Consider the following 21,420-nt stretch of genomic DNA (forward strand, 5'->3'; position numbering starts at 1 on the left):
TTTTCCCATGAAATTGTAACTCTACTTTCACAATTTTCTTCTTCCTATGTTCTTTCTCTTTTTAACTACTATACTGTATATCTTTACTTACGTTTTCTCTTTCTTTTTTGTTATAGTATAATATAGAATATTTCTTCATATTATTTTTGTTCTTCCTTTCTTTCCTCTCTCATTCTATCAGTCTCTCACTCTCTTTCTCTCGTTGTCTCCCCTACTTAATGTTTGTAGCTTAAACCATGTAGTTCTAGCCCCTTTACCTCTCCACCAACCCCTGTTATCCCCCCATTTTTTCAGATCGAGGCTGCCAGGCTTCTGATCCGACTGTCCCGAAAGGAAGAATTACTTTATGACGTTCTGAACTGCCAGGTAGGGCAACTGCCTTATATTGTGGCACGTGAGACATCTCATTAACTATTATGGAACCGAAAGACTTAAAAATAGCACCCAATGCATTAAGAATTGGAGCACATCCACTTGTCACCCTCTCCAGGTGTTCCCAGACTTCCTGAACCTCTTTAACACTTCACTCCCCGCTGACATGACCCGAGAGATGCTGCATCTGCTGCAGACCCTGTGTGCGGGGTGCAGTAGCCCCATATACCAAGCACTGAGCTGGACATACAATGATGACTCTCTGTGTGAGGCTCTGTTTGGAGAGGTCAGCCACCTGGCAGACAACCTGCTATCCCTTATCATGCACACTGATGAGGACGTTCAGATAGAGGTCAGCAAGATCATCGTCACCTTGCAGCACTCCAAGAGTCTGAGGGCATTCCAACTCAGAAGAGACAGCTCTGCGACCTCCACCAGTTTACTACCCACAGCACCTAACAATTGCAGTTGATAAACATGAGCTTTGTTCTCAACTAACCTGTCATCCTAATAAACACTGTCTGCACTCATCCAACCCCCTTATCGTAATAAACATGAGCTCTATAATCAACCTATGCAACTTATCATATAAGCTATGATGTCCATACTCAACCAAAACAGTTCACCTTATATATTAAACCCTTAGGGGTAATTCCAATAGTGAGGATAGAGGTAGGGATATTAGTGACTTCCTCTATTCTGTGGATTCTCTTATATGGAGAATGGACAGGAGAAGAAAATGGCACAGAGTAGAGAAAGTGTTAATAGGTCTTCTTTGTATTCCTCCCATCCCCTTTAGTGGGAAGTTCTTAGAATAGGAATAGGAATTTTGTCTGCGACTAATATTTTGTCCTGACCCCAAATAACTTGTACACCCCCTGACACCGAAACATGTTCCACCTCATTACAATAATTGAATAAACCATTTTTTTTAATCAGGTCAGATATGTGAATCAGTGAGGGCAGCGAGTGTATAAGGGAAAATATAGAGGGGAGGTTTATGGGGGATTTATAAGATTTAGGATATTCTGTATTCAGTAATTTTCTTATGGGAAATGTACATTTCGAGGCAAACATTAAGGTAAAGAATAAAATGTGTAGGTACATGAATGACAATAGGAGTATATTGATCTGTGTAGGGTATAACGAGTTGCGGGATGTATATATGGTATCAGTGGGATGGTGTGTGTTATACTGTATGGAAACATTACGATGTGTGAAAGCAGTATATTATTTATGTGCATTTAGTAAAGCACCCCAGTGTATATAGTTAGCATTTTTGTTTCCAGGGAAATATAAGGGATATGGAATATCTAGTATGGTGCAGTGTTTATATAAGGTACCGTTCATTTTGGGATATATAAGGAATATCATGAAGTGTAGGGGCAGTGTGTCAACAGGGTGGAATTGTATTTGTGGTATAGGACAGGCCAATATGTGGGATAGAGCAAAGTTATGTAGTGTGGTATATAAGACATATTCCCATTTATGGATTGAGACCGTGTGTTTAGAGGGTGGGGTAGTTTACAGGCAAAAAATACATATACTGATGTTTTGGGGGAAATAAGTGGTACTATTGCTATAGGATCATGTGAATCCCTCTGTTAATCAAAACAGGACAAGGTTGGATTTATTTTGCTCTGTCATTGGGGTCCTCGCAGATTCCGAAGTCCGTGTTGGTGATGGTGCCTCCAATCGTCCTGTCTACTTCACACCACAGGCCGCTCTCGCAGGGGCAGTAATAATACACACCATACAAGTGCTATGGAGACATGGGAACAGCATTAAGAGACAGTGACATTTCCAAGATATAGTAACCAAAAATATATTTTTGTAGGAACTGGCAGTCATTATGATTTTATAAAAAATTACTTCTCCAACTCCTCCTATTACTCCTTATACGTTATAACCCCTCCATATACCTCCTCCTATTGTTCATTATAACCACTCCCTATAACTTCTCCTGTCACACCATATAACAAACTGTTCTTTATAACGCCTGCATATAATCGGTCCCTATAACTCCTCCTAGTGCCTCAAGTAACCACTCTTATCACGTACAGCACCCTGCTAGCACGCAACCTGCATACGGGACAAGGGTTAATACTCACGCCTGCAAGCGCTTCCACTTTTCACCTCCGCAAAGGTCCATCAAATGGACAATATCTCTTCTACAGGATCCAGGATTAATACACAGCTCACAAGCTGCCCCACTCTTCACCTTCGCAAAGGTCTCTCAAATGAGTTATATCTCTCCTCAATCCGTTCCAATATACCCCCGCCACGAACAGCACACAAGTGAGCACGTGACTTAGATATGCAACCAGGGTTAATACACATGGCTACTCTAGCCAACGCACCTTTCGCCTCCGCAAGGAACCAGTGAGTTAATATTAACTCTGCAGTACAAGCATACCCCGGTTTAAGGATACTCACTTTAAGTACACTCGCGAGTAAGTACATATCGCCCAATAGGCAAATGTCAGCTCACGCATGCGCCTGTCAGCACGTCCTGAACAGCAATACCAGCTAAATACCTGTACCGAAGCTGTGCGCAAGCGGGGAGACTATAGAGCCTGTTACACATGCGTTATTTACATCAGTTATGCACGTATATGATGATTGCATTACAGTATATGCATTGATAAGTGGGAAAAAAGGTAGTGCTTCACTTTAAGTACATTTTCGCTTTACATACATGCTCTGGTCCCATTGCGTACGTTAATGCGGGGTATGCCTGTACTAATATTAATATCTGCAGTACTTCAAATGTTTCTTTTTTTTGTTCCCTGTGAAGGATTTGGTCTTCGTAATTGCAAATCATAACTATACACTGCCCCCACCTGGGGTTATGCAAATACAATAAGATGTAAAATTAATATTTGCCAGGGCCCCAGGTCCCTTTTTATTATAGAAAAAACTATGCACATTAACACAACAAAATCAGTTGAAGCAACATGTGTCCGAATGTTAAATTAGTCTCTCCAGAGAGTGCACCAGTTCATTCAGAGCCCAAATCATTACTTATTAAATGTTTTAATATATATATATAAAAATACAGTGCTTAGGTTACAGAAATGGTATTACAAAAAACATACAGTTACAATAAAATGCAGAACAGCTTCTTAAAATAAAAGGGGAAAACATAAAAAAAACTATAATTTACCAAATGCCATAGATTTTCCCCTTGAGAGGTCACTGGTAAGAAATGATGACATATCCCGTAACTGGTCTCAAACACACCTCGGTAGACATCTAAACGTCATCATTTTTACTCGGTCTTAAATACATTCTTTTCCATTGAACACAACCTAAACCCAGCCCCTTTCGTAAATTAGCTGTGAGATTGACAGTTTTACGACAGAGCAAAACATCTCCCACCAAATGACATTTACCTAAAGCCTGCAATATCTAATATATACTCACAACTTTACCTCTGTAAGACTTACACAAACGTGAGATACATTCAGGCACTCACTGCAGACGCAATGAGACTAAATGTGAACAGTGTAATCCTAAAGTTAAGATAAATATTAACATCTGTCTCTAGGTACCTGCTAGTCCTGACGTGCCTGTAATCATTATGTGCGACTCGGTTCCACAGATACACACATGTAATTTTTAGCCTGTTCAGCAGAGGACGTCACATGATATTCTCATATTTAATAAGGTCACTCTTGGTTTGATACCTTCTGCAGGCACGCCCCTGGCTATCCATACACCCCCTGCCGAGAAATGCTTTGAAGCTCGGTCTCCTGTGTACAGAAAGTTGTCACAGTGACACTCAAGTCTCCAGACATGGCCCTTAACTCGACTCTACCAGCCATATACACTAGGCCTGCAAAAAGGTGTTAACATACAATAAACCCACTCTTTGTACTTTTCACACCCAACTTCAATCAAGGCCTTTTGAAGCCCCCACAGATTTCTGACAAGACAGACCACACATTTTGTATTTTAAATGCAAACTGTAACTCATTAACCCCTTAAGCATCAGAGGGATTAAAATACCTAATATTTCATGACATTATTATGACAACTCTCTATAACAGTTTTTATTGCTCCATATAAGCATTCCCTATAACTTCTCCTGTACTCACCAGAGGGGAGCAGCGCTGGGTCTCAGCAGCTTTGGGGGAACAGCGTGCCAGGCTCACCCCACTGTCCCTGTGGCAGCAGCTACTTTTGCACTGGGCGCTTTGCAGACAAAGTTCCCCATTGTCCTGAAACACACAGAAACATGAGCTCCCTCTGGTGTTTAATCTGCAGTACTTCATCATCGCATTGCACACATTAAGGGGATTATTCTATATCAGCAAAAGTGAACAATCGGGTTGTTTTCGACCGAAATTCCCCATTGACTTAAATTTTGTTTGAAAACAGCCCAATCAGCTGCTTCAGCTAATATAGAATATTTATTTATAAAATGTTTTACCATTAAGTAATACATTGAGAGTTACCTCTCGTTTTCATGTATGTCCTGGGCATAGAGTTAAGATGACAAAGAGTACATGGTTACAAATACATAGTTACATAAGTGAACAGGGTATACATTATATACAAGACATTTACAGTTACAGATAATATATTTTATAGGCGTCTGTAACAGTTACAGACCAGATTAAAATGTGAGACAGCTTTAGTTTTGAAAGAATTTAGACTGGTGGCAGCTGTGAGAGTCTCCGGTAGATTGTTCCAGTTTTCTGAACCTTGGGACCATGAACAGTCTTTTGGAGTCAGATCTCATATGATAAGTGCTGCATGTGGTAGGGGCGAGGAGATTGTTCAGATAGACGGGTAGCTTGCCCAGAAAGTTTTGAAGGCACTATTTGAATAAGCTGTTTGACTTAGAATGCACGTGCTCGGCACACACCCCGTTTTAGCTATTTAAATTTTTATATGTACAGTATACTAACTGAATTCCTCCTGTGTGTGTGTGTGTGTGTGTGTGTGTCTGCCTCTGTGTGTGTCTGTGTGTGTTTGTCTCTGTGTGTGTGAGGGTGACTGTGTGTGACTGTATGTGTGAAGAGTGTTACAGTGTTTGACTGTGTGTGTGTGTGTGTGCGCGTGTCTGTGTGACTGTGTGTGTGAATGTGTCTGTGTGTATAATAGTGAGTCTGTGTGTGAATGTGTCTGTGTGTCTCTGTGTTGTGTGTTGCATGTGTGTGTGTGTGTGTGTGTGTGACTGTATGTGACTGTGTATGTGTGTTTGAGTATGTCTGTGTGTGTGTCTGTGTTTGCGTGTGTCTGTGACTGTGTGTCTGAGTGTGTGTGTGTGACTGTGTGTGGTCTTGGTCTCCATCTCCCAGTCTCTCAAGTGTTGTTGCTGCTTTGCCCGAGGTCTCTGCGCATTGTGCGGCAGAGGTCCCTGCGCATGCACGCCAAAGGTCTTATAACCTCCGTGCGGGCTAGAATACTGAGTTTATGCGCATGCGCACGTGATGGGTGCGGCCCATTAGTAGCGTGATGTCACGTTTTTTCTTTGTCTTTTGTCACTGTTTTGTCACAGAAATTGTATTTGTGATGTTTTTAATTAATAAATAAACAATTTCAGTGACAAAACACAAAGACGTTTGACTTCACACACACCGTTTTAGCAATTTGCAGTTCTATATGTATACTAACTGTGAATTCCTCGTGTGAGTGTGTCTGTGTGTGACTGTGTCTGTGTGTGTGTGTGTGTGTGTGTCTGTGTGTGTCTGTGTTTGTATGTGACTGTGTGTCTGTGTGTCTGTGTGTGTCTGAGTGTGACTGTGTGTGGTCACGGTCTCCGTCTCCCAGTCTCCTATGTCTTGTTGCTGCTGCGCCGGAGGTCTCTGCGCATGCTTGCCGGAGGTCTTCTAACCACCATGTGTGCTAGAATGCTGCATTTATGCGCATGAGCGCACGATGGGCACGCGCCCATTAGTAGCGTGATGTCACTTTTGTGACGGTTTTTCTTACAAGGCAAGACATTCTTCCCATGAAAACACTGTAGGTGCCAGCCACAAAACATACAGAATTGTACAATGTGGTGCTGATAGCCGAGCGGGAGATGTTTGAAGGAAATTTGGTGTGTGCAGCAAGTCAGTGGATCTGGACCACGAACACTGCAAGCCAGATGAAAATTCAAACTCCCTGATTTTCTTCTTTTCGTTATACCCTGGATTGACACAGAGAATCCTGAACCAGGAGCACCGGTGGTTGTATCCCCTTTTTTGATTTTGATATTTTAGTGTGCAGCATTTGTTATTTTTCTATTCTTCATCAGGGAATCACATATAGAGATTGCAATCGTATTTGATATAGCCCCTTGGAGCCAATGGCAATGCATTGCATGGAAATTATACCAATCAGTTAAAAGTGACACAACCTGTTACATATTAAAATACACTACAACCTATATTAGGTTAGAAAGAGACCTAACAAAAGATTATTAATATTCTAAGTAAGGAAGAACTAGATTGTATTCTTATCAGGAGTCCTACATTACTAATCTCCTACTATCTTCCCACACTACTGTACATAAAGATCCAATAAATCTCCCAGGCCAACCTACAGTGTATAGTGTCAGTCATTCAGTCATGAGCATCCAACCTAGCTTATATAGCTTTTTTCTAAACAAAACAATATCTCTTTGACAAAGCGCTGTTGCAGCGCGAAATGCGTTAGAGGGGTGTTTTTGTACCTGCTCTTTACCATGTGTCTACCAAGTATAATAAACCCTTTTTAATTTACTACTTTGGATTGTTGCTCCCACTTTAATTTTATTTTTGATTGGATCCTGGCTGTGCTCCATTGTTTTCCTTCCATGGATTTCTACCTTTAAGTTTTTACACTAGTTACATGATGTGATGTAACCTCACTATACACAGTCATAGATCACTATAAAGGGTAGGAGGCAGCATAATATTTTTAGGAGAAAGATGACACTTTAGACACTGCTCAAATAGATTTTTTTATTAAAGTATTTTGTTTATAATAACATAATTATTTTTGGTTCGATGAAGACGTTATTTGTAGATTAAAAGCACAAACATGGGCACCAGGTTTGCGTTGAGTTATGCCAATCTGTGGATGGGCATGTGGGAAGAACAATACATCTTGGCTAACCACGAAGTTGGCGCAAACCTGGTGCTCTGGCATCGTTATAGAGATGACGATCTGTTGGTTTTATGGGAAGATGAGGAAACATTAGTAAGATTTATGAAATATCTGAATGTAAATAATTTGAATTTCACTTACAAATTCAGCAAAACTGATTTGGGGTTCCGAGACTTGCATATATATACATTGTAGGGTTTCACACCAAAACCTATAACAAATCACTAAGCTGTACTAAATACAGTATATAGAGGCTACTAGCAACCATTACTATATTATCCTTTGGGGCCCAACCTTTTAGCTACGCTGCTCCCACTCTTTGGAACAGTTTGCCTCGTACAGTTTAAGAGGCACCCTCTCTGGGAATCTATAAAAACCGGCTCAATACCTACCTGATTACCCAGGCATTTAATGCATGAACCACAACCTGTCCAGCATTTAATAGCTACAGAACCATTGCATCTTTCCTTGTGTTTGGTCTCTTTTATATCATCCAATGTTTTTTTCTTTTTTCCTTGTTGTAACTGTGAAGTGCTTTGGGTCTTATTGGAAGAAAATGGCTATATAAATAAAGTTATTATTATGATTATTATAAATGGCTAAAGAATTTTCCTTTTGGGGAGTTGAGAGCAAAACGCAATTGCTCTAGGGTACAAATCTTCGAACAACAAGCGATTGATATTATGCAAAACTTATGACGGAAATCATTAAAGATGTCTACAATAAAGTCAAAATAATTGATAGAAAAGATCTAATTAACTATCAAAAGAAGAACAACCATGAGGATCATTGCTTCGTGGGTCGAGAGTTGTTGGTGCCGCAGTTGGTTGAGCGGATGTAATCCTTCATACCAGCAAAGGTAGGTTACACATTGATTGTATTTGATTTAATTTCATTTTTTTTATTTTGCCCATTACTTGTCAATGGGGTTATATTTGCCCGTTGCAGTTATAGATAACCACAGTGGCAATCAATGCTTTTCTTTGTAATGTTTGTTTTTATTATTTTGTAATGTTTGTTTTTTAAGGTTGCCCATGTGGCTATCTGTGCTCCTTTGAGGGCATAGATAATCACAGTGACAAACAATGGGTTTATTAACTAATATTTATTTTAATGTATTGAAATGTCCTTTTTAATTTATTGTGTGATTAATTTTTTATTTATTTCAACACAAATTGGCAAAAGTGGTATTAGTCATATTTGGCTACTAGTGCTTTTGCCCATTTGAATGCGTGGTGATGGGGGTAGAGGGGGTGGGGGACAGGGTTAGTTTCCCTGGGGAGGGTGGTTAGGCCTCCCATGTGGGTAGTGGGCAGGGGGGCGGTCAAACCCTTAATTACAATAGCAGTTAATAACCACTAAGGTGATTAAGAGGTTACAGGTCAGCAGCTAGTTTTTTTGTTTTATTGTTGGTGCCTCGGAAGAGGAGGGTGAGGGTGTTCTTTATCCTGGCAGGGGTAAGTATTACTTTTATTTACTACATGTTGGCTGGCTAATGTTCTTCTTTTAATGGGAAAATGTGCTATTATCCAAATATGGATAATCATTACCTGATGTGTTGTGGGTGGGGGGTTTGGAGTAGAAGGGGTGGGTAGTAGAGTGTCCGTTGGTTGTCAATGTTGCTATCTATGCCCCATTGAGGGCATGGATGACCACAGTGATAATTACTGGATTAAATAGCTTTTTTTTTTTTTATAGTAATGTATTTTGTATTGTATGTCAATAAAATGCAATTAACCATCTTTGGATATTGTCCCTTTTGCACATTACTGTGTGTGGAATTGGTGGTAGAGGGGGTGGGTAGAAGGAAGTGTTGCCCCAGGGTGGGAGTTTAGGCCTCGCGGGAGGGCTTAACCCTTCATTTCCTTAGCAGTAGTAACTGCTAAGGTAAGGGAGGGGTTAAATCCTCCCGGGAGACCTAAGCACCCACCCTGGGGCAACTATGAAGGTGGTATATGGCCCATGGTGGGTGATTAGGCCTACATGGTGGGTAGCGGGAGGGGTTAACCCCTTCATTACGTTAGCGATAGTAACCACTTAAGTAATTAATTGGGTTAACCGATCCTGCAACCCTCCCGGGAGGCCAAAACACCCACCTGGGGCAACTACAAGCTTCACCCACCCCCTCTACCGCCAAAAAACAGGGTACTGCTATTTAATCCCTTCATTAGCTTAATGGTTAGGCACTAAGGTAATTAAGCTGGGCTGTAAATGTATTTTTACTCCATAGGATTGAAGCCGGGTGTCGCCAGAGCTGAAATTAGTGCGGGTCAACGTTGGGGACACCCGGCTTCAATTCTATGTAGTAACAATACATTTTGCTCCTTAATATGAACATCATGAATCCGATCTTGCCACCCTTTAGGCCCGTTCTATTGTGCCGGGCGTGCGCTATTTTAGTTGCCTGACGTTAGTCAGCCTTTCTATAATGGTGCCGCACGGCAGGGGGCTTGGAGCGGACCAACGAGGGAGAACATGAAGAAATTAATGATTTTGCGCCGCTACCGGCGCTGTAATGTGTGTATGTGTGTATGTTTGTGCGTGTGTATATGTTGTGGCAGGACGGCCTCATGGCGGGGTCAGTAAGACGCTAGACACGATGGGAAACTTTAAACACTAGTGGTTTATTAGCCACAACCAAAATAAGTACGGGTGCACTGTCCCTTTAAGAAACTACTTTCTTGAAAATTAAATCCTAGTCCCGTTAGGGACACTAACTCACTTCTTGAGCCCTTACTAACAGGACAGCCAGCTAATCTGGTCATGCCCAAAACATGCTACACAAAGGTTAACCGATACGTATAAGAATAAAGTCTTATCTGTATAGCAGCTCCAGCAGCAAACAGGAACATGGTTCCGGGGAGCAGGCTTTGTCCAGCCTCGCAGCAATCTGTATCTTTATCTTTACCCTGGGTTGGGGTCCCTGCTGGTCCCAGCATCAGAGCTCCTCGCAGGACTGCGGGACCAGAGCAGCAGCAGCTGCTACGGCTTCCAAGCCGGGAGAGTTCTCTCCACCTTCCTGTGGAAAAACAAGCTCACCTTGTGTGAGCAACTTCCTGCTTTTTAAAGCACTTGTTTCACTGATAGTTCAGCCCCTGTTTAATTAGGCTGCAGCTGTGCTTTCTCTGTCTGAGGAGATTAACACTCAGTGATCTGGCTGCAGCATCTCTCCATTCACTGTCACAGTCTACTGAGTCAGTGACTCTGTCACATATCCCTCTCCCCAGCGAAACATTGTCCTGTGGAGCGGCCCGTGCACCATTCCCGTGCACCAGCATCTTCGTCGCCAATGTCTGACGTCGGCCCTTCCCTCCCCTTTTTTTTTTCTTGCCTTCCAATTTAGGCATTTTCTTTTTGGGGTAATTACCAGGCCATCTGGGCCTGAGGACTGGTACCTCACTATCTCCTTTAATTCAGATGCAAGACTGAAATCTTGTAAAACTATGGAGTCCTCCAAGGCTTGTTTGGCTTCGTTAAGCTGCACTCTTAAATCTGCAATCTTTAACTGTAATTTCCTTGATTTCGCGGCATCCGCTGGTATATCCACGCTAACAATTGGCTCTCGCAGCTCAGAGACTATTTCCTCCACAATCTGAATTCTCCGGTCATCATCTTTAACAATACGGAGCAATAATTCCACTAGACACGTTATAAGGGAAGTTGGTGTATGAGGTATCACAAGCATCTCTTGTAGGACAGCAAGAAGGCGTTTCCTGCCTCCTTCTTCACTGGTATCTAGACAGCCGACTATAAGAATCAGCTGCTGACCTATAAATTCTTTAATCAGCATGGCTTCAATTTGTGTCATATCCGCTTTTTGTTCTTCTGTGAGAACAGCAGGGTTTTGAAGATAACTTAAGAGATAGTCTGCATAGACAGCGGGCTCTGGTAAAACATGTTCCAGTGCAGCCTCCCCTTCATCATCCTTTGACTTTATCTCTACCGCCACCTTTTCCTTGGACTGCTTCAGTGACCCAAACGTCTGTCTTGGGCTTGTAAGCTTTTCCTCCAGCTTCATCTGAGAAACCTCCTGCTGGGCAGCAGTAGAGTCCAACGTAGCGTCCCGCTCAGACTTTAGAGATTCGAGCTCCTTGCCTAGGTCACACTTTTGTTTCTCCGCCATACTGCAGCCAGCCCGCTCAGACTCCAGGTCCTTCCTCAGGTCTTGAAGCAGTCCTTCTGCCTTTCTTCTTTCACTCAGTGCGGCTGCTAGTTCATCTTCGTTAGAATTGAGTCGCGATTCTATGTCTCCTAGCAGACTCAGAGCAAGGCTTAAATCTGTCTCTCTTTCTTTATTCTGGACCTGCAGCTGCTGGTGCTCCTCCCGGACCTTGTCTAGCTCCAGCTGTAGCCGGGCCCCCTCATTGGTCGTGTAGTCCAGCCGCTTGTGGATATCAGCCATCTCAGTTTCATGGTGCAACATCAGGCAGGCCACCTGACGGACGGACACCTCCTCCGTCTTGGCGCGCTGCGTCTCGTGCTCAGCCATCTGCGTTTGCAGCTCTTCAATCTGATGCTACCAGTCCCCTCTCAGGGCCTTCACCTCTTCCCGGTGCTTACTCTGGGTTTGCATTAAACCAGTCAGGTTTAAAACCTCTTCCTTCATGTTTATATTCTCCATTTTCACAGTCTCTATATCCCTTAGGACCGTCTCATTGGCTTTCTTCAAAGTACCCAGCTCTGCCCCTAGCGATGCTCTTGTGGCGTACAGCGTGGCCCTCAGTTCCTCATGCTGTTCTGTGGGGACATACTGGGTACTCAGCCGTTCCTGTAGCACTCGCTGCTTCTCCTTGGCTGCTTGCAGACTTGCATGTAGCTCTTGCAGCTGGCTCTGCCATAAGTGCGTTGCCTGTGTGTGCTGCTGCAGGGAGACACGTTGCATCCTCTCTGCATTCTGCAGTGCTTCCTGCACCTCTAGCTTTTCCTGGATCAATTGCTTCTCCACTTTTCCTGCTTGGTGGAGCTTCTTATCACCTTTACTGATTTGATCAGTCAAGTCTGAATTTTTCTGCATCAGACTTACATTCTCCTTCTTTACAGTCTCTAAATCCCTCAGGGCATTCTCATGGGTTTCCTTCAACATACCCAGCTCTGTGTTTAGACTGTGGCCCTCCTGGCGTGAGAGCTCCAGCTCTGTTTTGAGCGTGCTAGCTTCTTGGTGAGAAACTTCTAAGTCTTTGATGAAGTTTTGCACATCTCTCTGGGACATCTGATAGCATAGTCTCCAGTCAGGACTTGTTCTCTCTGATTCCATGTTAGCAATTGCGGTGTTGGCCTTATTCAAACTTGTCTTCAGCTCCTCCAACTCACTCCGTAAGAGATGCTCTGTTTTCTTTAACTCCTCATACTCAAGTATAGCTGGGAGTATACACCTCTTTACCTCGGCGTTCGCTTCTCGCTCCCTATTCAATTGTTCCTGCAAGGCATCATAATCACGGTGGGCAGTTTGGAGTGCAGAAATTAAGGCCTCTTTTTCCTGGCTCAAGGATTCAGCTTCCCTTTGCTTCTCCTTTTCCTTTGCCACCGTTCCTGTGACAATTCTGCCCATCACTCCGGTCTGCAGCACATCTCGGTGGCTTGCTGACACCTGTTGTCCTGATATCGCAGGCTCAAGTGGTTTGGTCACTTCCTCTGTGACTTGAAAAATATTTTTATTTTTCTTCTTTCTCTTTGTTTTATTCGTTCCAGAGACGTCAGTGGTACTGGGCACACACACACACTGGACACTTTTGCAGCTTTCATCTGCGGGTACGTCTCTCTTCTCGGGGCCACACATGAGTCATCATCATAATCATCATATGGCCTGAAGGGACACTGTTTTGTATGGTTATGTACATTGCAAAACTGACACTTGACGGCGGCCATTTTAAAACCCCGTTTTTTTTTTAATTTATTTTTTTCACACCCGACGAGGCAGACTTTGCACAACACACGTAAGTTGTTCTTGCTTTACAATATTTGAACCTTCTGGGTTCTTCTTAGGGCAACATCTTTGCCAAAATTCATTTTCACTTTCTTTTTTACCAGACAGGGCAAACTTTGCTCACAGCACTTGCTAGCTGCAAATTCACTCACTTCAGCAAAAGGCATTAGCTTTACACAGCAATCCTTTCATACCCGACGGGGCAAAATTTACACTCAGCGCTTGCTAGCTGTAACTTCCATGCTTCAGCAAAAAATCATTTTTTTTTTTTCGCTTGAGTTCAGTGTCTCAACACATCTTCATCTACTGACCCCCAGAGGCGTAGCATCCCACTTCTGACACCACCTGTGGCAGGACGGCCTCGCGGCGGGGTCAGTAAGACGCTAGACACGATGGGAAACTTTAAACACTAGTGGTTTATTAGCCACAACCAAAATAAGTACGGGTGCACTGTCCCTTTAAGAAACTACTTTCTTGAAAATTAAATCCTAGTCCCGTTAGGGACACTAACTCACTTCTTGAGCCCTTACTAACAGGACAGCCAGCTAATCTGGTCATGCCCAAAACATGCTACACAAAGGTTAACCGATACGTATAAGAATAAAGTCTTATCTGTATAGCAGCTCCAGCAGCAAACAGGAACACGGTTCCGGGGAGCAGGCTTTGTCCAGCCTCGCAGAAATCTGTATCTTTATCTTTACCCTGGGTTGGGGTCCGAGCAGCAGAGCTCCTCGCAGGACTGCGGGACCAGAGCAGCAGCAGCTGCTACGGCTTCCAAGCCGGGAGAGTTCTCTCCACCTTCCTGTGGAAAAACAAGCTCACCTTGTGTGAGCAACTTCCTGCTTTTTAAAGCACTTGTTTCACTGATAGTTCAGCCCCTGTTTAATTAGGCTGCAGCTGTACTTTCTCTGTCTGAGGAGATTAACACTCAGTGATCTGGCTGCAGCATCTCTCCATTCACTGTCACAGCCTACTGAGTCAGTGACTCTGTCACAATGTGCATGTGTCAAAGTTAAATAAATAAATAAATATTTTTATTACAACTTTTTTTAAAAATATATATTATTTCATACATAATTCACAATCTCTACACACACACACACACACACACACACACACACACACACACACACACACACACACACACACACACACACACACACACACACACACACACACACACACACACACACACACACACACACACACACACTACCTTCACTCACAGCATACACACGAAAAGCATGCGGCACGTGCACGCGCGTTCGCACATGCGCGTGCACGGCCACAAACTGTATAGAACGGCCCTTAGGTGGCAAGATCTGAATATGTGAGTTTAAGCCTCCATGTTCATATCGAAGCTACCTGAATAGCAGTTACTGGCAAAAAAATGTGCGTTTGGGCATTTTTTGCGCTACCGCACAGCTTGTCAGAGTCAGAGTGCTAATGCTTGTTAAAAAGACGTTTCAAAGCGATTGGCCGAACATATCACAAATATTCAAAAAGGTTTCCAACAACACAATTTGTCAAAAGACTTTAAAGAATTTCACACACAAGACCGAACAGGACTGAAATGTATTGGAATTGAAAGATGAAAGTTAAGTTGGAGTGGGAGAGACACGATCACGAGAATTTCACAGCACGAATGCTGCTGGATCCATACTGTACGCTCAAAACATTGGTCCCTAGATGACTTGATGTAGACATCTACAGTATCTGGGTTCTTTTTTTGGCAAGAAAGTAACTGACTTATTAGGTCTTAAACACTTTAACTTAGATTACTATTATAGACTTGTTTTGTTTTTTCCAAGTTAAGAAATTTCTGGATGTTCACTCTCTGAATTTGTTACTCATGTATTCTTTGTCATATATTCTTTCTCTTTATTACTATCCCGTGCTGTTAATAAACACACAGATACCCAGCAAGATGAGGGCGCGGGTGACATCAATTATGTAAACTAAACAAAAATAGACCATAAAATAGTATTGTCAGAACTATGGGAGTGAGCCTCCAATTATTATACTCACATCCTAGTGAGTGTCAGTAGGCATATGACAATCTGTGGCAAATGCAGATGGGTGGTGGACTGATGTGGGTTATTTCAAAAAAGAGGAGAACACCATTGTACAGGTATATAGAACAATTTTATAAAAAATATTAGACACAAGAAGTGTATACCGAGCTGGGCTGTGTACCCAGGAAATGCTTTAATTATCTACAAGAGTGTTATTTTCTGTTTTTTCATATTCAATGTTATATCAGATCTATACTATGTCCTCCTATTCCATTAGAGGTATTTACATAAGAAGACCAATAGAAAAAAAACACCCGCACCCATAGTAGATTGAAACGCACAAAACTCAAGGGGAAAATCTGTCCGTTGAACACTTATCCTGATCTATCACCTTCCAAATTGATTTATATACTACACCAGGGTAGATTCCCACCCCCCCTCTTTTTCCCTGTTTGTTTGCGCTTAGGTCATCTTTGAATTTGTACTTTCTTCTCTGTGAATCCGGTGTGGGACCATAGACCCTGAGCGGCATCATACGAGAGGAAATTTAGTTGTAGGAACTCTCTTTTTCCCCACAACACCATTTTAAGCACAGCAATAAAAAAATTCCCTTGTTTTCATTTTCATCGTACAATAAAATAAACACAATAAACAGAATGGAAAAGGGGGGTTGGAGTTCCCAGCACTCACTGACGAATGGAGATAAACGAAAAAGAGGATATGCCAAAGAGGATTTAATAAATGAATAAATCAAAAGAAGCAGCAAGTCAACAACTTGGAAAATGCGATACACATAAGTACAAAAGTACAAGTACAAAACCCCTCCTCTCCTGCTTCTTCCCCACATGCTGCCTTTCTCTCCTGATTGTCTTCAACATGGTCCCATCATCCCCAGCATATCCACCACATGCTCTTCTTCTCACCTGCCTCTCCCTTCTCCAACTTCTCCAGTACATGTCCCCCTTTCTCTCTCCTTTCTCTCTGTCTTACTCTTCCCCCTCTCTCTATTCCCCCTCTCCACCACTTCCTGTACCCCTCCCTCTCTCCCCCTTACTCTTCCCGTTTCACTCTTACTCTCCTCCCTCACTCTTTTCGGCAGTGGATATTCACAGCCCCTTTTCGGCAGTGGATATTCACAGTTGAGTGCAAATAGCCGCACGGCTATTCGCACTCAGTAGAACTTAACTGAGTGCGAATAGCCGAGCTGTTATGAACAGGTTTCTATGCCTTTATTCACTAGAAAACAATCAGAAACTCTTATAGCTCAGTGATTATGCTGCAGGCCATTAGCAGAGTGGACCAGGGTTCGATTCCTGGCAGGGATGTTTATTTTTTCATTTTATTTTCTACTGAGTGCGAATAGCCGTGCGGCTATTTGCACTCAACTGTGAATAGCCGTGCGGCTATTTGCACTCAACTCTGAATATCCACTGCCACTCTTTTCCCCTTCCCCTCTTACTCTCTCTCTCTTACTCTCCCAACTTACTCTCCCCCTTCCCCCGTTTCTCTCCCCCTAACCCTCACTCTTCACCCCTTCCCGTCCCCCTTCTTATTCTCTCCATCCCTTGCTTACACCCCCCTCTTCTTCCCTCTCTTAGTCTTCAACCCTCTCATCCCTATCCCATCTCCGAGATATACATATATACACATGCACACTCTGTATGTATGGGTTATACACACACACACACACACACACACATATACACACTGTGTCTTTACGTCACTATATCTTTCCTCTGGGACTGTCTTACAGTGCTGTTTTTCTGTCTGCTAAGACATTAACACTAAGAAAAACTCTTACCAGATTAAAGATAAGTCCCTTCTGAGCTGGGACAGAGAGGGTGAAACCCAAAATCAGCAGTAGTGAGGAAATAGGCAGCATGGCACAAATCCTGCAATACTTTATTGCTTTGAGTGAAAAGTCCCAAATAAGGATGTACCACCCTTATACCTACAAATATAACCCTTATCTCAAAGGGCACGTAAGTAAGCTTTAACCAATCCCATTCGAGAGGGTAGGCGGGGATTAAACCAGCGATATGGAGGTGCTGGTGTGAACGGGGCAGGTGTGGGGTGAGAGATAGCTCCTTATACAGGAGATATCCCAAAATGCACTTGAAACTTTTCAGCTCGGGAAGGTCCAGCTGCACAAAAGGGTTAAAAATAAGCAATATTGCATGTTTACATAGATTCAATTTAAATATTCATATGCTAGGAAATTCAAATATCTTGTATTTTAACTACATCCCATTATAATGGACATCACTTCACTTCTCCTATTGTTCACTTAACCGATCCCTATAACTCCTCCTATTGCTCCATATAACTGCTCGTTATACCGCTCCATCTTCCTCTTCCCTATAACCACTCCCTATAGTTCCATAAAATCACTCTCTATATCTACTCCTCTTGCTCTATATAACCTCTTCCTATATCTCGCCTATCGTCTCATATAACCACTCCCTGTAACTTCTCCTATTGTTTCTGGTAACTGCTCGCTATAACTCCCCCTTTTAATTAATATAACCATCACCTATAACTGCTCCTATTGCTTTCTAACTGCTCCCTATAACTCCTCTATTTGCCCCTTATAATGGCCCCTGTAACTTCTCCTATTCCTTAATATAACCACTCTCTACAACTCCTTCTACTGCTCTATTTAACTGCTCAGTATAGCTTCCCCTATTGCACCATATAACCTCTCCCTATAACGCCTCCTGTTGCTCCACATAACCACTTGCTACCTAGAACTACTCCTATTGCTACATATAGCTACACTCCTTATACTCGCTTCCACCTCAGGCTGCTTATTTCTGGTTTTGGGGTCAGGGTTATTGGGTGGGAATGTGGCAGCTGTTGTAGATCAGGTGCACAAAGGGTTTTATTAACCAGCCCTCAGAAACTTGCATTGATTACAGATTAGAGAACACCAGCACTCAAACATTAGCCGTCTAAAGCATTGATAAGCCAAGCTTTTGTGTATATACATACACCCGTATTTATATACATTTATATATATATGTAGACCTCTTTCCTCCACCCTAAGTGAGATTGAGGTGGGTAGGTGTATCTGACTACTTATCAGTGTGGTGCTGTACCTGTTTGGCAACCAGGAGGGCTGAGCTTCCGCCACGGGGAACCTGGGGTATATACTTACACTCGGTGCAGCGCCTCCACTGATGAGGGATCCCAACGTGGTGGGAGTGTGCCCTCACCAGAACCATACAGTAAATACACACCATGTGAATAAACAGTATTTACTGAGCATGAACGATAACTTCAATGAAACTCTCTTTGCATAACATCAATACATCATAGAAATAACATTGCATCAACCTGAATGCATACCATCCCCTCACCCACATGTCCATCATCACATCACCCTCAGTCCCTTGAGTGTCCACAACAATAAGGTGAATGTGAGTGTGAGGGATAGCGCTTCCCTGTGTTGGGGCCCGGTGGTGCACTTAATATATACTACCTCCCTGATCAGTCCTGATCCGGAAAATCCTTGGAACTCAGCAACACCGCACAGTGATCCCACGCTGCACTGCGCTGCTCTCTGCAGGAATGGATACACACGCTGACTCCACAGGGAAGGGATCCCCAGCCGGAATGATCCTTTACCACAGTCTTTGCTATGGAGTCAGATACTCTTTCTGCACTCAGGCTGCACGGGCATTCAGGCACTGTCCTGCAGCATGTCTCTTCCTCTCTGAGTATGGTGAAGGAGTCCCTGTCTTAAGGCAGTCCCTATCACATACTGTATTCCTCTAGTGTCTCAGGGGACTTACTGGGCCCTGGGGGTATACCTCTACCCTAGCCCCTGCATGCAGAAGATCTCTTGCTGTAGATTCTGTCTGATCCCAGACTCAGGCAGCTCACCACATGCAACTGGCACTGGTGATATTACACACACTGTATACTTAGAAAGCAACCCCCCCTTCTTCCTATGAGGGGCCTTTCCCTGACACAGCCAAAGCAACTCCTCTAGCTGCACTGCACACAACACTGTCTCTTCTTGTCAGAGCACACAGCACTGCAGCTGTGTCACTAACAAGACTTACACTCACCTAAGGGCAGGGTCCCTATCTAAGGGGCCTTCCCTATGACTTACCCACTAACCTAGTGGGGAGTGGAGCCTACCTGGGGCCTGGGGGTAACCTGGCCTAGTGTAAGAAGCCACTTGCTCCTTACACACTTCCTCCCCCTTCCTTCTCCCAGCTCCAACTGACTAGCGTGGTCTCTGCAACATTGTATCCTTCTCCAACAGGAGAAGCTGCAAACCCTATTTGCTGGCTGGCTGTACATGATGTGGGTGAAAGGGCAGTCCCCAGAGGCTGCTGTGAATCGTAGTCCACTCAGGACCTCTTTAGCATTGGGACCGCGTGCGCTATCTTTACTGCGCCTGTGCGAAGCTGTAATGGCCGCCGCTATGCTTAACTGCACCTGCGCGACCTTGGGGAGTCCCTGCACTACGGAGTGCCATCTCTGCCCCTTCGCGCTCACTATATTGGGCGCCGCGTCGCGTCCGCGCATGCGCGAGCCTCCGCGCCCGTGCGGACATAACAAAGATGGCGGCACCGTGCCTCTGACGCCACCGGGAGGACTCTTTGGGGACCTGGCTACATTGTATATATATATATATATATATATATATATAAATCAGTGGCGGAACTACAATATGTGCCACCAGGGCTCACCACCTTTAGGGGCCCATCCTTCACTTGCTGGAACGTTGTTCCGGCAATTACTTTAGCAGCCAGAACAATTTTCACGCATTTCTAAAGGAAACCTTCCCGGGGCCCTACCTGTGGTGTGGGGCCTTACTCTGCGGCAGAGGGAGCCCACCCAGGTAAGGTTATCAGGTGTCTGGTTTTGAAAAGGACAGATCGGAATTTTGCCTCTGGATCTGGCAAAAAAAGAGAGGTAATACATGTGTCCGGTATTACCTCTCTGAATGTGCGGTAGGCAAGGCGAGCAGGGTCACCGACAGGGGGGAGAGGCGGTATAGATGTCCCGGGCCCGGCTACTGGACAAAGTAGTTGACGCCAGACGCCGGCTCTCCAACAGCTGCAGGCCTCCCTCACTCTGTCCCACGCCGAGCTTCTGAGGCTAGCACGCACCGGGCCTCTCTGACGTTGTTGCAAGCCGGCCCAGCTCCCGGCAGGTGCCGGCATGAGAGGGAGGCCCAGCATGCACCAGCAGCTCAGTGTGGAACAGTGTAAGGGAGGCCTGCAGTTGGGAGAGAGCTGAGGCCCCCCAGCAGCCGCCAGGGCTGGCCTGAGACCATCCCCATGGTAAGTCTGTATTTTATATGTATTGGGGGGTGGAGGGTGTATTTTTATATGTATTTGGAGGGTGGGTGTATTATTATATGTATTGGGGGATGTATTTTTATATGTATTGGGGGTGTATCTTTATATGTGTAGCCCTTTTTCTGAACCACCTACCTAAGGGACTACTGGTAGCTGTATAACACCTGCGGCTCCAGGGGATCTGAGCCTCCGCTAGCTGGGAGCCTGGGGTAACACTTACATACTTACACAGCGCAGCGCCTCCACCTGCGATGGCTCCCACCGAAGGGGGAGTGGTTCCTCGCAGGACACTTAATAAACACATACACAGTAGGAATAATAACTAACACTTTACTAACACACATATAAAACATAACACAACATTATATCCTGTGTCCCTCGCACGAGGAGACACCAACCGTGACGTCCCGCCGGACGCTTTCCCAACACCCGGTGAATCCCCACCCAGTGTCCAACGAACCCCTTAGAATGTCCCGTACTCCTACGGAGAATCAATGGGTGACTGCGCAGTCACAGTTAAGCTAGGGCCCGGTGGTGCACATATATATATGATACCTTCCGAGCACTCCGATGCTCGGGTCAGCAGTCGTCGCAAAGGCTCAGTCGGCGATGACTCCTCCAACCGAACTCCTGCACTTGCGGACCGCTAGGGCGGTCCCGCTCTGGAACACAGTCTCTGTGGACCCCAACGTGGGTCCGAACTCCGTCA

The 21,420-nt window shown here is 44.1% G+C and overlaps 2 protein-coding genes across 3 annotated transcripts in view; one reads left to right on the forward strand and one right to left on the reverse strand.

Moving 5' to 3' along the window:
• ARMC12 (armadillo repeat containing 12) overlaps positions 1–1,895 on the forward strand; it is a 21,016-nt gene extending 19,121 nt beyond the window's left edge. The window contains exons 6-7 of the mRNA XM_075614129.1: positions 295–366; positions 491–1,895. Coding sequence (XP_075470244.1) covers positions 295–366; positions 491–844 — 426 coding nt within the window. The 3' untranslated portion in view covers positions 845–1,895. The remainder of the gene's footprint in view (positions 1–294; positions 367–490) is intronic.
• CLPS (colipase) overlaps positions 1,286–21,420 on the reverse strand; it is a 24,085-nt gene continuing 3,950 nt past the window's right edge. Inside the window, exons 1-3 of one of the 2 annotated variants that reach the window (XM_075614134.1) lie at positions 17,195–17,310; positions 4,473–4,595; positions 1,286–2,134 (exon numbers count right to left, since the gene is read on the reverse strand). In XM_075614134.1, the coding sequence (XP_075470249.1) occupies positions 2,003–2,134; positions 4,473–4,595; positions 17,195–17,275 (336 nt within the window). In that variant the 5' untranslated portion in view covers positions 17,276–17,310 and the 3' untranslated portion in view covers positions 1,286–2,002. Of the gene's footprint in view, positions 2,135–4,472; positions 4,596–17,194; positions 17,311–21,420 lie in introns of those variants that run through there. The other variant, XM_075614135.1, reaches the window with a different exon arrangement.

This window comes from Ascaphus truei, chromosome 9, assembly GCF_040206685.1.
Source record: "Ascaphus truei isolate aAscTru1 chromosome 9, aAscTru1.hap1, whole genome shotgun sequence".
Lineage (NCBI taxonomy): Eukaryota > Metazoa > Chordata > Amphibia > Anura > Ascaphidae > Ascaphus > Ascaphus truei.